The sequence below is a fragment of the Euprymna scolopes genome, chromosome 1 (assembly GCF_053919585.1).
Source record: "Euprymna scolopes isolate OS-2025 chromosome 1, ASM5391958v1, whole genome shotgun sequence".
Taxonomy (NCBI): Eukaryota; Metazoa; Mollusca; class Cephalopoda; order Sepiida; family Sepiolidae; genus Euprymna; species Euprymna scolopes.
In genome coordinates, this window is record NC_136482.1 from 140198127 (window position 1) to 140213671 (window position 15545).

General features: G+C 32.3%; 1 protein-coding gene across 1 annotated transcript in view; it reads right to left on the minus strand.

Annotated features, from left to right (window-relative positions):
* The window catches only part of LOC145274995 (uncharacterized), a 56279-nt gene extending 41682 nt beyond the window's left edge, over nt 1-14597 (minus strand). The window contains exons 1-3 of the mRNA XM_080127563.1: nt 14257-14597; nt 4743-4823; nt 2951-2995 (exon numbers count right to left, since the gene is read on the minus strand). Coding sequence (XP_079983689.1) covers nt 2951-2995; nt 4743-4823; nt 14257-14296 — 166 coding nt within the window. The 5' untranslated portion in view covers nt 14297-14597. The remainder of the gene's footprint in view (nt 1-2950; nt 2996-4742; nt 4824-14256) is intronic.
* Nucleotides 14598-15545: the final 948 nt, after the last annotated feature.

Consider the following 15545-nt stretch of genomic DNA (forward strand, 5'->3'; position numbering starts at 1 on the left):
AATTTTCAACTTTGAATTATTTAAATTTAAGATCTAATTTCGAAAAAATGTTTTTTTTATATGAATCGATTTTAATTTGAACCCCATTTAATTTTAAAATCTCTTTCCTTATGTATAAAAACTTTAAAATCTGTATTAGTATCGGTTAAAAACTTAAAAATTCGTTTAATTATATCGAACATTTAAAAATTTCCAAAAATACGTTTAAAGTTTTAAAAAATATATTTTTAATTATATCGAATCACGTTTAAAAATTTCGAAATACGTTTAAAAATTATTTTTTAAAAACCCAAATCTTTCAAGGTTTGGGGAAGTGAGTATTTATCTATCCTAAGTGATTTCCCTAGTTTATTAACATTATTATATTTTTCTATAGTTTTAAATTCGAAATAGATTATAAATTACATTTATAAAATATAATATATATATATATGACATTAATTAAAAATCTTATAATATAATTGCGATTAAAATCCAAGTTTACCGACTAATTATTTATGTATTTACAATTTTTTTTCCTTATATATATATATATATATATATATATATATATATATATATATATATATATATATAAAAACAACATCTAAGTGTTGTTCTTTTCATTGATCCAATTTATTAGGAGACCCTTCCTTCTATGTATGCAACTTTTCAAAGCTTCACTCCTCACATTTAAACATTTTATTTTTGGGTCATGAATGGACCGGAGGATGTAGTATTTCTCTGCGTTACAGAGTGAGCATTGACTTAATTCCGGGACGTAGGCTGGTCTATGCTCTATTTTTCTCCATTTTATGGAAAAGGGTGTATTTTTTTCTTTAAGCTCCCACACGCGGGTAGCTAATGCTGTATTCATCCTTGTTTTAGCTCTAAAGGAGCTCATATGTGCATAATATCTTTGTTTAAATTGGCCTTTTGTCATACCTATATATATTTCCGGTATATTTGTGGATTGTTCCGTTACTGTGGCCTCATAGACAAGGGATTCAGCTTTACAATTACCCTCCAATGGACAGCTATTTTTGGTCCTGCAAGATATATATATATATATATATATATATATATATATATATATATATATATATATATATATATATATATATATATATATATGTATATATACGATTTGGACAAAATAACGGAAATGCCTACGAAATTGAAAGAAATACTAAATAATGGTTTAAATTTTTTTATTTACGGTTATTTTTGTCTTGAATTGAGTTTTGCATTTCATATAATGTACATTAATAAGAAAATTTAAAATGACAGATTTATCATATTCCCAAAGAAGGACAGATTGTTGGTACTTGTATAGCAGGTGTTACTTTAACGTAAGTGAGTGACATGATGACCGTATCGAGAGGAACTGTCTTGAAAGCATACTCTTTCAAAGAAAATTTTGGAAGAAAGCCGAGGCTCTCTGTTCGCTGAGAGCTTTACAACTCATGGGATGGCTGCTATCAGAAAACCACTGTTTTCTAACACAAATTTTTCAAAAGCAATGATGTAAAACCTACAAAATTTGATCCTCGGAGCAACGGAAGAATATCATTTTCTCCAATGAATCATCCTTTACCCTATTCCCAACCTCTGGCAGTGTGTATTTTTGGATACAGCTGAAAGAAATACGCCTGTTTCTAACTTGTTAAACATCGAAGTGAATTGGTAATGATTTATTTCTTTTTGCCGAGGGGGATCTATATAGAAATCCGCTAGCCCCATGAAAGAATCTATAGTAAAAATTATTTGATAATTTTGAGCGACCAAGTTCATCCTATGTTCAGAGAACTGTTTTTAGACGGAAATGCCATCTTAGTGATAATGCTCCTCTTCACATGTTAAAACTGGTAACTGAATGACATAAACAATATTGAGTGAAATAGAACATCTAATCTGGCCAGCACAATCTCCAGATTTAAATATTATTGAACATTTGTGATGTATTGTAAAAATAACATATGAGAAGCCTATATCATCCTTCCTCATTGTTAAAAGAACTAGTGATAATTATAGCCGAGGAATGGTATAAAATTCCTTTAGAAACCATACAAGCGTTGTATGATTCCATTTCACGATGCATTCAATCAGTTATTGACGCAAAAGAGGGCTTAAACCGTATTAAAATAAACTTATTTAAAATTTCAAAGGGTTTCCATTTTGTCTACCCCCCTATATATATATATATATATATATATATATATATATATATATATATATATATATATATATATATATATATATATATAAGAACAAACAGTTAATAAAACATGTTAAAAACACTTTGAAAAAGAGTTAAAAACATATTTTGCTAATTCCTACCCTCTGATGAGAAGGAAAGTATTTCTTCGAAACTCTGCGGATTAAGGACTATCCATTTATCAAGTGTTTACTTTTTAGATTAAATATTTTTTTAACTCTTTTTCAAAGTGTTTTTAACATGTTTTATTAACTATTTGCTCATATTATAAGCTCTATCTCCTATTTGGTGTTATCGAGCTTTTACATCATGGTTGAGATTACTTTATAAATATTAATTCTTTAATATTTATAATATACTTTAGTTTTACCATCTTGGATCATTTTGGTAAATTTAATTGTAATTTTTATTTTATATATATATATATATATATATATATATATATATATATATATAATTATTATTATAATTATTTTAAATTTTTTGAATAAAACAATTCTAGAAATAATAATCTAGCGTAAAGAAAAGTGAATAAAGGATAACTGAAATTAGTTTATATGTTTATGAAGGTGTTGTCTGTATTTCAGGACTTCCAAAAAAGTACTGATTTCTAGAAAAACATAGAAGTCAATACTTAAAAAAAATGTGCTGCATTTGTGGGAGAAAAAGAATATTTGTGTACGCTTTTTTTCAAACGAGATATAACTTTAGCATAAAGTTAATAACGAAAAGAAGAAAAAAATAGTTACTTACTGGAAACACAAACATATGAACCACGATAACCACAACAAGATTTTCCTGAAAATAAAAATTTATATTGTTAAAATAAATTAATTTTATACGATTAGAAAGTGGAAGGTTATTAAGGATAAACTGATTTCAGTTTCTCATGGGCACAATGTAAAATCTTGAAAATAAATGAATTTCATTACGTTCTTCATTTAAAGATATTCTCATTGTTTCCACATAAATATTGATTCTTTTATGTCTACATTAAATTAGTATCAAAAAATTGTTATCGAATAATTTAGGATTTTAGTAGATAATCCTATCACTGTTTTTCATAGTCAAACTCAGTTATTATGACTTTTCCTGTTTTTGAATTTTGTTACCATCTTAGAAATGTTATCCTTGACATAACATTGCAACATCTGATGCTGAGGTTTCAGATAACCTTTGGAAGTGAGGAGCCCTCTATTAGTTGTTATTAGGCACGGTACCACTCGGGCTCGAAGTGATAGTGTATGTCAGTTTTTCCATCTTTGGCTTAAAGATATTCAGTTTAAGCATGATAGTATATTTACATCATAAATTAAGTACTTAAAGTAAACAGTATGAACACATATTTTAAGATATTAAAGACTTTAACCTCCACAAGTATTTTTCTCTAAATGACTTGATTCAATAACCCGAATAGAGTTGATATACGATGATTTATAGCAAATGAAACCTAAGTTTAATCGCTTAACTGTCAAGATTTATGCTACTTTTCTATGGTTTAACATCCTAAAAATTGTATTAAGTTTACGAACTAATTTACTTTAAACAGTTGCATTAATTGGTTATGCGTACTAGTTTATATGTGTCATTTTTATAGTTATACTGCAATTACTTTGATGTTTTATGATTAACATTTTTATGATTAACATTTTTACTATATTCAAGATGAATTAACCTGTCTTAATAACTTGATTGAAACAGGATCCATTTTCATAGACATAGGATGTAATTAATTTCATCTATCTAAATTGATAGATTATAGTCAAATTACAATAAACGCCAAACAATACACTTAATGCCTACTAGACATTATCCTCGAGTGTCCAAGGTCTCTCTCTACACAGGTTTGTCAGAACAACCTGGCATGAGGATACTTTTCCCTAAAAGAAAACCTTGACCAATTATTCAAAATCACATTTTGTATTCGCTGTCCAAATAAGATCTCCTCGCTATGACTAACTCACATTTGCTTTTACAGGGAATCGTGCACGTTCGCCAGGTGATCTTATCTCAAGTAACTGCACGAAGCTGGATACTCCACCAGACTAGATGAATTCTTGTCTTAGAATCCAGTAAGACCAAGAAACTAAAATAAAAGATATACTACAACATATGAAAATAGTTAATTGAGGAGAGGAAAATTATGTTCTCAATTTCTTTACTAACTCAGTGTTTGAAAGGTAAAGAACTTAAATGGAACATTCGAATATCTATGTTCAAATGTTGGCCCCAGGTTGTTGGCCCCTTGATTTCTGAGAACTTCGATTGAAGTAAAATAAAACAAAACGTGTATTATCCTTTCTAATTTTGATTAGATACTCCAGCTATTAATTTAAGTTGCATGACTTATAGAAAAATAACAAACAAATAATAAACGATATTAAGTTATTTATAATTGTGACGTTAATTTTTAAAGCTCTTCTATGATAAATATATTAACATAATGATATTATACAGTTCAAATGAACAGGTAATGCATTATCTAGAAGACCATTTTATAGCATAATATTATCAAGGTATATCTATAGAGGAAATAGCATCTTACCTGATTGGCAGTCACTATTTGTCTGGCATCCCTGGCGAGCAGTTAAAGGTCGATACGGCGGGCATGTAGCAGCTAAAAGATCTAAAAAATAAATAGTATATATCATCTATGCGTTTATATATATATATCTATATATATATATATATATATATATATAGAGAGAGAGAGAGAGAGAGAGAGAGGATAGAACGATAAAATTGTCGCCCTAGATAAGACAACATGATTCCATTTCCGTTTGATGAAAACCAGTTTTCTTTTCTAGTTGTAGACCCTTTACTAGTTGGCCAGTTGTATTCAAATCACAAGAGCGATAAGAGCCTTCTATCATGTCTGAAAGTCACACAATGTTCAATGAGTGAAATCGGAGATGCACCACTGTACAACTCATGCTCTCTACGAATCCAAGTTATGACAACAGGACCATTGCCAGCACCCTCAAAATGCAAATCCAGGCGGTTTAACGTTTGAGGGCACAACTCAATGAAGTTTCCGGCCATGGTTATGATCTTTAGTGTGGTTTAAAGTGAGGGTCACATCATGCCACCTCACATTTTCGAAGTCGGCTTTAAAGTCAACAGCAACATGTACCTGCATGTGTGGAAGAGTGTGGTGATCCTCCGGTGCAACCAGGTGGCCGCTGGCAGACCCTGGGTGTGGTACCAGGACTCGGCGTCGGCCTACAAATCAAAGAGACCCAGAAGTGCTATGACTTTATACCCTACTCTCACTGTCCCCTTTCTCCATCGACCTGAAACCGTTGGACTACTTCGTTTTGTCGTATGTGAAGAACATCATCAACATGACTTCCCACAACACTAAAGCTGGCCTGATCGTCGCCATCTGCCTAGTATTCGCTGAGCTTCTGCTAGTGCTTGTGGAAAAGGCATGTTCCCATCATTTTTTTAATGAGTGATTTTTCTGACAAAGGGAGAAGAAAAAGCTGTATTCTAGGTTGGCAGTATTTTGCGTGAACAGTCGACAGAGATCGTGGAAATTTTCTGTTCTATGTCTATCCTTGTAGCCATGTCACTAGTAAGGGTGCTGGAGGTAAACGTTTTATCTGGGCTGACATTATCCGCCTGATAGTCAGGGACCCGAACCTTGGATTAACCACTAAAGAGGCTGTCCTATCAGCAGGCGCAAAGTACTGAGGCTTCTGTATTGCCATTTGGTGAATGGATTCTGGACCATGCAGTAGTCTCTGGTGGGGCCTCTCGATGCCATACTAGTGGGTAATTTTTACGGCTTTATCTTATCATGTGCTACAAAAAAAAATTCCTCGTTACTTTTCTCTCTTTGTTTCCCCTCTCTGTCCTGCTGTAAGCAAATCTGATGACCTAGTCCACAAACTCCAAAATTCCATCATGACAAGTTTCAATAAAAAATACATGATTAAACCCGGAGCTGAAACTTCCAACGTAGACCCCCACTACCATGTCTCCTTCTCCAACATCAGGGGTCTACGTTCTAACCTTCCAGAGGTTGAAGCCCAATTACAGGTGACTAAACCAGACCTTTTATTTTTAAGCGAAACTGGAATTGGACGGACTATTTCCCTAAATGAGTTCGTAATTAAAGGATACTCTAACCTAACTTCCAAATCTGACCCCCAAGATCGCCATGGGCATGGAATATGTGCCTATATAAAAGATGGCTTTCCATGTGGTAGGGACATCTCCAGAGAAGATCCTAACTTACCCTATATGTGCTTCCGAGTAGCACTAGCTCACACTACGGCATTTATATTTACTCTCTATCGCCCCCATAGCAGCGAAGTTACTATCTTTAAAAGCATATCTGAGAAAATTGACCAAGTTCTATCAACATATCCTTCAGCTAACATTCACGTATGTGGAGACTTCAATGTTCACAATGTGGAATGGTTGACCCACTCAAACAAGACCGATGATGAGGAGAGATTCTGTCATGATTTCTCCATTGCTTATGACCTCACTCAGATTGTTCACAAACCCACCCGTGTGCCCGACAATGACGGCCAGTGTGCAAGTCTCCTAGACCTTTTTCTCACAACTTGCCCTGAACTATGTTCAGTTTCCATTCTGTCTCCTCTTGGATCTTCCGACCACTCAGTTGTATCAATTAAGATAAAAATGAAATGTAATAAGTCCTCAGACGTACCTCTCCATCGTACAGTATACCGATACACTATGGCTGACTGGGATAGTTTCCGTACATTTATATCGGATCTTCCTCTGCATTCCATGTTTAAAAAGGATGTGTCGTCTACAGTATCAGACCTGACAGAATGGTTAATTGTAGGTATATACAATTTCATACCCTCGAAAAAGTTCCAGCAAAAACCTAACAGCCAGCCATGGTTTTCTCCAGAATGTGCTGCTGCCATTGCGTACAGAAATCATTTTCTCCACTGCTTCCAATGTAATAGATGTATGGAAACTAAAGCCGCTTTCAGGACTGCCAGCAACCATTGTAAGAAAGTAATAAAGAACGCAAGAGAGTTGTATACTCAGTCCGTCAAGTCCAAAGTAGCTGAGCAGCGGCTTGGTTCCCACCAGTTTTGGCAAATTGCAAACAGAATCCTGAACAGAAGCGTGTGCTCTATCCCAACTATCATCAATGGACCTGAGTTAATCTCGTCAGCATCAGACAAAGCCAAACTCTTTGCCAAGAACTTTGCAGCCAATTCTTCCCTTTGCGACCAAGGCCGCCAACCCCCAATATTTCCTCCTGTATCAGAAAACATACTATGTGATATACAAATATCTGTATGTGATGTTGGCAAGCTAATCAAAAACCTTGATTCCAGTAAAGCAACCGGCCCTGACGGTATTCCAATTATAGTACTCAAAAAACTTCAACCAGAACTAGCACCCATACTTACAAAACTATTTAAACGTTGTCTTAAGGAGAAGTGCTTCCCATCACCCTGGAAAATCTCATCAGTATGCCCTGTATTTAAGAATTCAGGTGATCGTTCATTCCCCTCTCAGTACAGGCCAATAAGTCTCCTGTGCGTCATGAGTAAGTTGCTGGAATCTGTGTTAAATAGAGAAGTAATCAACCATCTCAGCAAAAATAACCTTCTTAGTGACACACAATATTGTTTCCATTCTGCTAGATCTACAGCAGATGTGCTTACAGTTATATCTCATAGGATTAGCAAATCTCTCGACAGAGGCAACATTTCTAGGGCAATTGCTCTTGACATATCAAAGGCCTTTGATAGGGTATCGCATAAAGGTTTACTTCACAAGATCTCCAGCTATGGTATAGCTAGAAATGTCTTCTCAATTATTAAATCATTTCTCTCTGATAGGCTCATAAGAGTAGTAGTTGATGGGCAAAAATCAAAAGCTCACAGTATAAATGCTGGAATCCCTCAGGGGTCCATCCTGGGCCCAACTCTCTTCCTGATCTACATTAATGATCTTCCAAATCACATCCTTAAATCATTCGTAGACATTTTTGCTGACGACACTACCATCTATGGTAGCACATCTAAGACAGTAAACGACCAAGTGCTCTCCGATTCTCTCTCCTCTGATCTTGATCACGTTGTACAATGGGGAAAGGAGTGGCTGGTTACTTTTAATGCATCTAAAACCAAGCTTCTATCTTTACATCATCAACGTTCTGATCCCCATCTGGCATCAATTAAAATGAATGGCTCTCGTCTTGGGGAGGCCTCAAGTTTTGACAGACTTCTGGGCTTGACCTTTACTCCTGATCTTAAATGGAATACGTACATCAAATCTGTTGCTAAGGCCACTGGAAAAATGGTCGGATATTTCTATCGATCCAGTAGATATCTCACTGCTGATGCAATTCTCTATCTATATAAGAGCCAGATACGTCCAAGGATGGAATACTGTTGCCACATATGGGCAGGAGCTGCTAGAAAAGACTTGTCCTGCCTTGATAGGGTTAAAAATAGACTTTGTGGCCTGGTGGGAGATGTCCTTTTCTCTTCGCTGCAACCTCTATCTCACAGAAGAGATGTTGCGAGTTTGTCTCTGCTTTATCGTTATTTTCATGGAAAGTGTTCAACTGAGCTTCAATCTATGGTCCCCCCTCGACAAACTTTCACAAGAAACACTAGACTAGCTGAAAACATTATCAATAATTTTCCCCACTCTTTATCTGTACCTAAACCTAAACATAGATTCCATGATCAAAGCTTCTTTCTTAGAACTGCACGCCTGTGGAATTGTCTTCCGTTTTCCTGCTTTCCAGCTGTCTATAATACGGTTGTCTTCAAGTCCAACGTGAACAAGTTTCTGATGAGCCGTTCCACTTAAGTTAACAAATTTACCGAACTTCCATCACTATCGATTACTATATTGTCCTTTTGACTACTCTACACTCTTTAACCCTTATCCTTGAGTGGTCTATCGGCCTTGATAAGTGGTGACGCCTATGTAAAAAAGAAAAGAAAAAAAAAGACCCGTATTGAGACGGTGAGTGAGATTGAAGGCGGTTACATTGAATAGATGTCAGATCTACAACATAATCAAATTATATGAATTGATTTTTTTAATAAAAGTTTAAAAATAAAACTGTAGTGTTGTTTCCTTTATGGTGACAAATTTATCGTCCCACCGTGTATTGTATAAAAACAGAAAACATTAATTTCATAAATATTGTTGCATGCTTTCACGTAATCATTTATTATTATCGCAATTTTCGACTTGAATAAGTCATCGTCAAGTTATGAGCAGACATGTAAGATTTAAGTATCCTGTTTAGAAATATGGATGTCAAGGTACTATTACACTATTGATTAACGTGATAATATTTATCTAATATTTATGTATTGATTATTTATTTTACCTATTTGTTTATACGTTTTTTTCTCTCATTATTTGTGATATTGTTCTGTGTTGATTTTCGGAGAATAAATATATTTAGGATATTATTTATGTTTGAATTATATCTTGAATTTTTGTTATCTACAGAATTTTAATATGGAAGCTCTGATCAATATAAAATGTTAAACTTTGAGCTTATTATTATCGGCAGTATTTAATATATTTTGTACATTAAAAAAATCTGGTTTTTGATAAATGTATCTTGTATTATGCATAATTGTATTATGCATCATTGTATTATGCATCATTGTGGTTTTATCCGCTTTTGAAGCTGTACTATATTGGGGTGTGAATGAATAAAATAAGGATCTTTTTTATGGTATAGATAGCTTCTCAGTCTATTAACTTGAGAATAGCCAGATTGATTTACCATAAATTAAACTGGGGGAAATCGTGACGACTCACAAACTAATATTTCCTCTTTAGGGTTTGGATTTTCTCTTCTTAAGCTTGGAGAATTGGATAATATGAGTAAAAATAGAAAGATTTTTCTTGAATTCTTTTTTTTTTTCTACAAAATTACGCCCCTTTGATCTATTTTTTGGGGAAAACAGATAAATGATGTCTGTTATAGAGCGTTAATTTAACTAGAAAATTAGAAATTAAATTAATGAATTAAAAATATTAAATTTAGGAAATAACCTAATTGTCTACAATCTTCAGTGTATGGATGATATAGACCGTAGTTACAGAAAAATACCATGATATAGCTCATCCCTTGTCTATTCAGTAACTTTTCAAACTGACTGTATTTTCGTATTTAACCATTCAATAATATCTAACAATTTATAATAATTTTATTTAACTTTAGAGTTAAGAATATTATATCAACAGGAATTTTTTAAATGTCATTGAAATTTTATTCGGTTTTGAGTTTTGAATCAAAACATGACGAGCATAGCTCTGCATGCTAATTCCAAGTTAGCGGCTCGAGAATCGTTTCACGTTGTGCCAGATGTTTTGAGAGAGGATTTTTCTATGATTGTTATTTTTAAAATGAATGTTTCATCATTTGGCTTGCCGTACTTCTTCATCATTCTTGATCACCTTTCTTCCTTTTTATTTTGGAATAGTGTGCCCGCTTTTTAAAATAAACGGTTGTCTCTGAAGAATAGCCTATTAAACCAAAGACTATATGTTTCCTTACAGTTTTCGAAATGTGCGTAAGATGGAAAGAATAAAAATGTAAGTATTTATCGAAATAAAATAAATAAATAAACTATGATCGTGGAATATTTTTTCGTTGCTCATAGGGATGCAACCAACTGGTATATATACTCAGTAGCCGGAACCCTAACTTTATTGCCCTTGTTAGTTAGAAACAACTTGGACGATATTATAACAACAACATAAACTCTTAAATATTTTATTCCTTGAATTGAACTGATTTTAACCGAATTGTTAATATGTAAATTAAGGAAGAAATTAGTTTTCACCTAAGAACATTACCATTCCAGACCATAAAAAACATGGTTTAGGCGGTTCATTTTTTTCGTCCAAAGAATTTGATGGAAGGTGCTATACTATAGTCTCGAAGGAAGAGAAGAATTATCAAAGAAAGTAAGATGACACAAAACTCGGAACTGCCGGATTACACTTCTAACTTGGATACTCAGAGAATTACATACTCAAGGTTCTATAAAAATAAATCTCAAAAGAGTCGACCTACTATTCCAGCCTTGGAAAAAAATTGAACCGGATATTTTAAACATGTTTAAAGTTATTTTAATCAGTATGGATAATTTAATCGTATCACCGGTCGAACAATATGAACTTTGGATCCGAATATCTTGGACTCAAGCTTCTTACAGCAAGACCTAAATGACAATTCCTTTTTCAAAGCATATATATGTTCTGTATTCTCATAATAATATACGCATATACGTAGGTACGTACGTACGTACCTACGTATACGCGTATATTATTATGAGAATACAATACGTACATACGTATGTATGTATGTATGTATGTATGTATGTATGTATGTATGTATGTATGTATGCATGCATGCATGCATACATGTGTGTGTATTTGTGTATGTAGAAAAAAGAAATTATTGTAGATCAGCAAAAAACACGAAAAAGCGTAAAATTGAAAAATAGAAGAGTATAAAGGTTTCAGATATTTTATATTTATTTTCCATATTAATTAAATTGTGACACATCTTTCTGGTGCATGCATTATTCAGGCTTTGGATCACATCTTGAAGAAGTTATGCACTCAAAACATAGTGAAAATAATTATGGAAAATAAATATAAAAAAGTTGAAACAGTTATTACCTGCCATTTTTCATATATATATATATATATATATATATATATATATATATATATATATATATATATATATATATATATAAACTTATGTTAGAAAGTTCAATATGATTATGTAGTAAAATGTGCTTAACATGTTCAATTTTGGTCCGAACAGCATATTTAGCATAGGTGAAATTATATATATATATATATATATAAAGCTGAATGTGTGTGTGTGTGTGTGTGTGTGTGTGTGTGTGTGTGTGTGTGGTCACGAATAGGCTCCTATATGGTTGACTAATTAAAAAAAAATGATTACATATCATGATAGAAGATGCATCGAAACACAGGAAGGGATATGTTTGATCTGTCAGAACGGTGGTTCATTAAAATCGTGGGGTCTGCGTTCGCGCCTGGTCCACAAATATGGAAAAAAAAAATTAAAAAAAAAACGTTTGCAAGTGTTTTTGATATGGATGTACATAAGAATACTTTGATAAGTATGTTTTAACTTAAATAGGGATGTTATAATAAAATTGTGGGGTCTGCGTTCGCGCCTGGCCTCCATAGAATGGAAATAGGCACAAACTTTAATAAAGACTTTTCATATCTATCTGCGTAAGTATACTTTGATAATTATGTTTCAGTTTGAAGAAATATGGTTTAATAAAATTATGGGGTGTTCGTTTGCACCTGACCTCCATAGAATGGAAATATGTCACAAAGTTTAACAAGGTTTTTTTTTTATATAGATCTATAGAATATTGTGAACAGGTATGGTATAATAAATTATGGGGTTTACCTATTTTATTTTTACTTTCATCATATTTAGCTTTGGTTTTGATACCCCAAAATTCAACCCAAATTTACAACCCTTCCTTTTCATAACCTATCATACTTTCATAAATCAAAGTCCATTTTGTGTAGGCTCTTTTTGAACCCAGTCAACAACGGGTAGTTTTGCTAGTATATATATTCAATTATTTACGAAAGCGCATTTTTACCTAAATGCGAGCTTTAACCAATTTGGTAACCAAATTGTTAAAGCTCACATTTAGGTAAAAATGCTCTTTCGTAAATAATTGAATTCATTCAAAACATATCGCTAAAACCAAAACAAACAACATTTATATATATATATATATATATATATATATATATATATATATATATATATATATATATATATATATATAAATAGATAGATAGGTAGATAGATAGACAGACAGCTGTATTGCTGTGCCATGACTCTTCAATAGGGCTAAACAGAATGCGTTTTTCCAACAGACATTCGACACACTTGCTAGTATAGCAGTCAGCATTCTTATACCTGAGCCATCTCCGCATATTATGAAAACGACGAAACTTCTTATGCATTTGTTTACGTTACTTGTTATCTAGAATTCTATTCTATGTATCAATAATAATACCTTTACCGTAGTGGAAACACTCACCTACAAAAAACGATTTTGACATAAATAGAACACTCTGATATTGTTAGCTCTACAATCTAGTAAGGAATTTAAATGCTAATTAAATATATGCATAGCGCCGCTACTTTATTTATAGCTATTTTCGCATGTATTCACGGACGTATGTTTTAGTTCAAGTTTAAAAATGATATCCCCTTCTTATTAATAAGCTATAAGAACTTTAAAAAGAAATGATTATATAAAATTTGAATTATTTTTATATTGCATTTGTCATTATGCAAGATAGGGCCAGATAATGATTCAACAAAGAATAGAAAGCGTTCATAATACATATGGAACTTATATTATTTTTTTATTTTACCATTAGTGTTTAAAGATAATAAGAAAAAGGTATAATGAAGCAGAAGCTTTAAGTTAATTTTAGCAACGTTTGCTTACATATATATATATATATACATATATATATATATATATATATATATATATATAGAGAGAGAGAGAGAGAGAGAGAGAGAGCGTGAAGGAGAGAGAGAGAGAGAGAGAGAGAGAGATGAATATTAGTTGAAGAGGGCTTGATATGGGTATCTAAAACGGTCCATAATTATCAGGTTTGAAACCGACAGTACTGATGACTTATCTCATCTAAGGTTTCTGTAAACAAAACATAAATAATACGCTCTTATTTTCGGATTTGTCCTTAATAGAGCACTCTGCTGAAATCCCTTTTTATAAAAAAATATAACTAATTATATATAGAGAATAAATGACAAAAAGTTATATTCCAAAATTCGTGACGTTGACCATCTTATAATTTATTCCTTTAATTTAGTGGACTTATTTCCACCTACTGTAAAGGCATTATTATTAATATAGCTTCCAGTTTAACGTTTGCTTAAATAACATTATTAGGGAAACATTTATGTATTTTTAAACAGATGGTAACAAACAAACAAAAAAAAAACTATCATTACTTACGTGCCAGGCAAATCAGAGCTGTCAAGATAGCAAGAGTCATAATTGTAAGAAGTATTTGAAAATGTCAAAATAAAATCATACAAACGCAAGCAGTTTGTGTCGTTTCTCGGTAACAACTTCTTGACATTGATTATTTGACAAAGCCATGTAGCTTTTTATAGAGTGTCCGGCCAATGACTGACAAACAGCCGGATGCGTAATTTGAGTATTATTGAAATAGGGCGTTATTTAAAAATAAATCTGAATTTCTGGGGTTGCTAGTTTATTCTTAGTAAAAAAAAAAAAAAAAGAAAAAAGAAAAAAGGAAATGTTGGAAGAGAAACCAAAAAGGTCATTATACTGATGTCCTATTGCAAATGACGTCAGCAAAGACAGTCTTGAAAATAAACATAAGATAAACTGTAGCTTTGACGCATGTAAACATTCTACTGTCATTTAGACAAATATCATGAAATTAGTTTTTCTGTTTTTGGAACATTTTTGCTATTTAAGAACTGGATACGTGTAGTAATTAATATACAAGTTAGAAGTACTTTGCATAAAATCACCCCATGATATAAGATTCGAGCTAAACCTGCGTAAGAAAAGAAAATACTGGGCGATTTTTTACTTTTGAGAATATCTTTTTGTGTATTGATTAGTTTTAATTTATGTTCAACATTCCGAAGAGACCTTATTGTGGTTAAATGCGACAGAAAAATAAAGTAGGCCACAGAATTGAACAATTAATTAAAGTAACGTGAAGATGTAATTAGTAGATAATAATCTAACTTGTCCTTTTTTTCAAAAGAGTCAAGCATTTGAAGCACCACCGCTTTTAAATTCAACTGCATAGTATTTTAACAACAAAACAATTTTGTTTTAAAACATTTTTATGAACATATTTTTGCAAATATTTTGAAGCTGCAATTTTGTCATTTCATTTCAAATTTTCACTTTTTCTTATTCTTTTATTCACTTTACATTGTGCCATAAACAGTCCATTCATCCGTTAGTCTCTTCATATTATAATATTTCAAAACTGGTTTATTAACTTTTCATAAAATTGTTCTTGAAGACAATGAACAGAGCCAGTTTTGTTATAATAATCCAATTTGTCCTCCACAAGGCTAAAATATCCTCAAATTGCCTGATAATGGCAGTTAATTGAAAATATTTTACTTTCTCTTCAGTAGTTCATTCTCAAAACCTCAAACGGTAAAGATTAATGGTTAGTTACATGAAACAAGCACTGATTCCCACAGCAAAACTCTGTTTTTTCCTTTAAATGTACTTAGAAATAAGCAAGC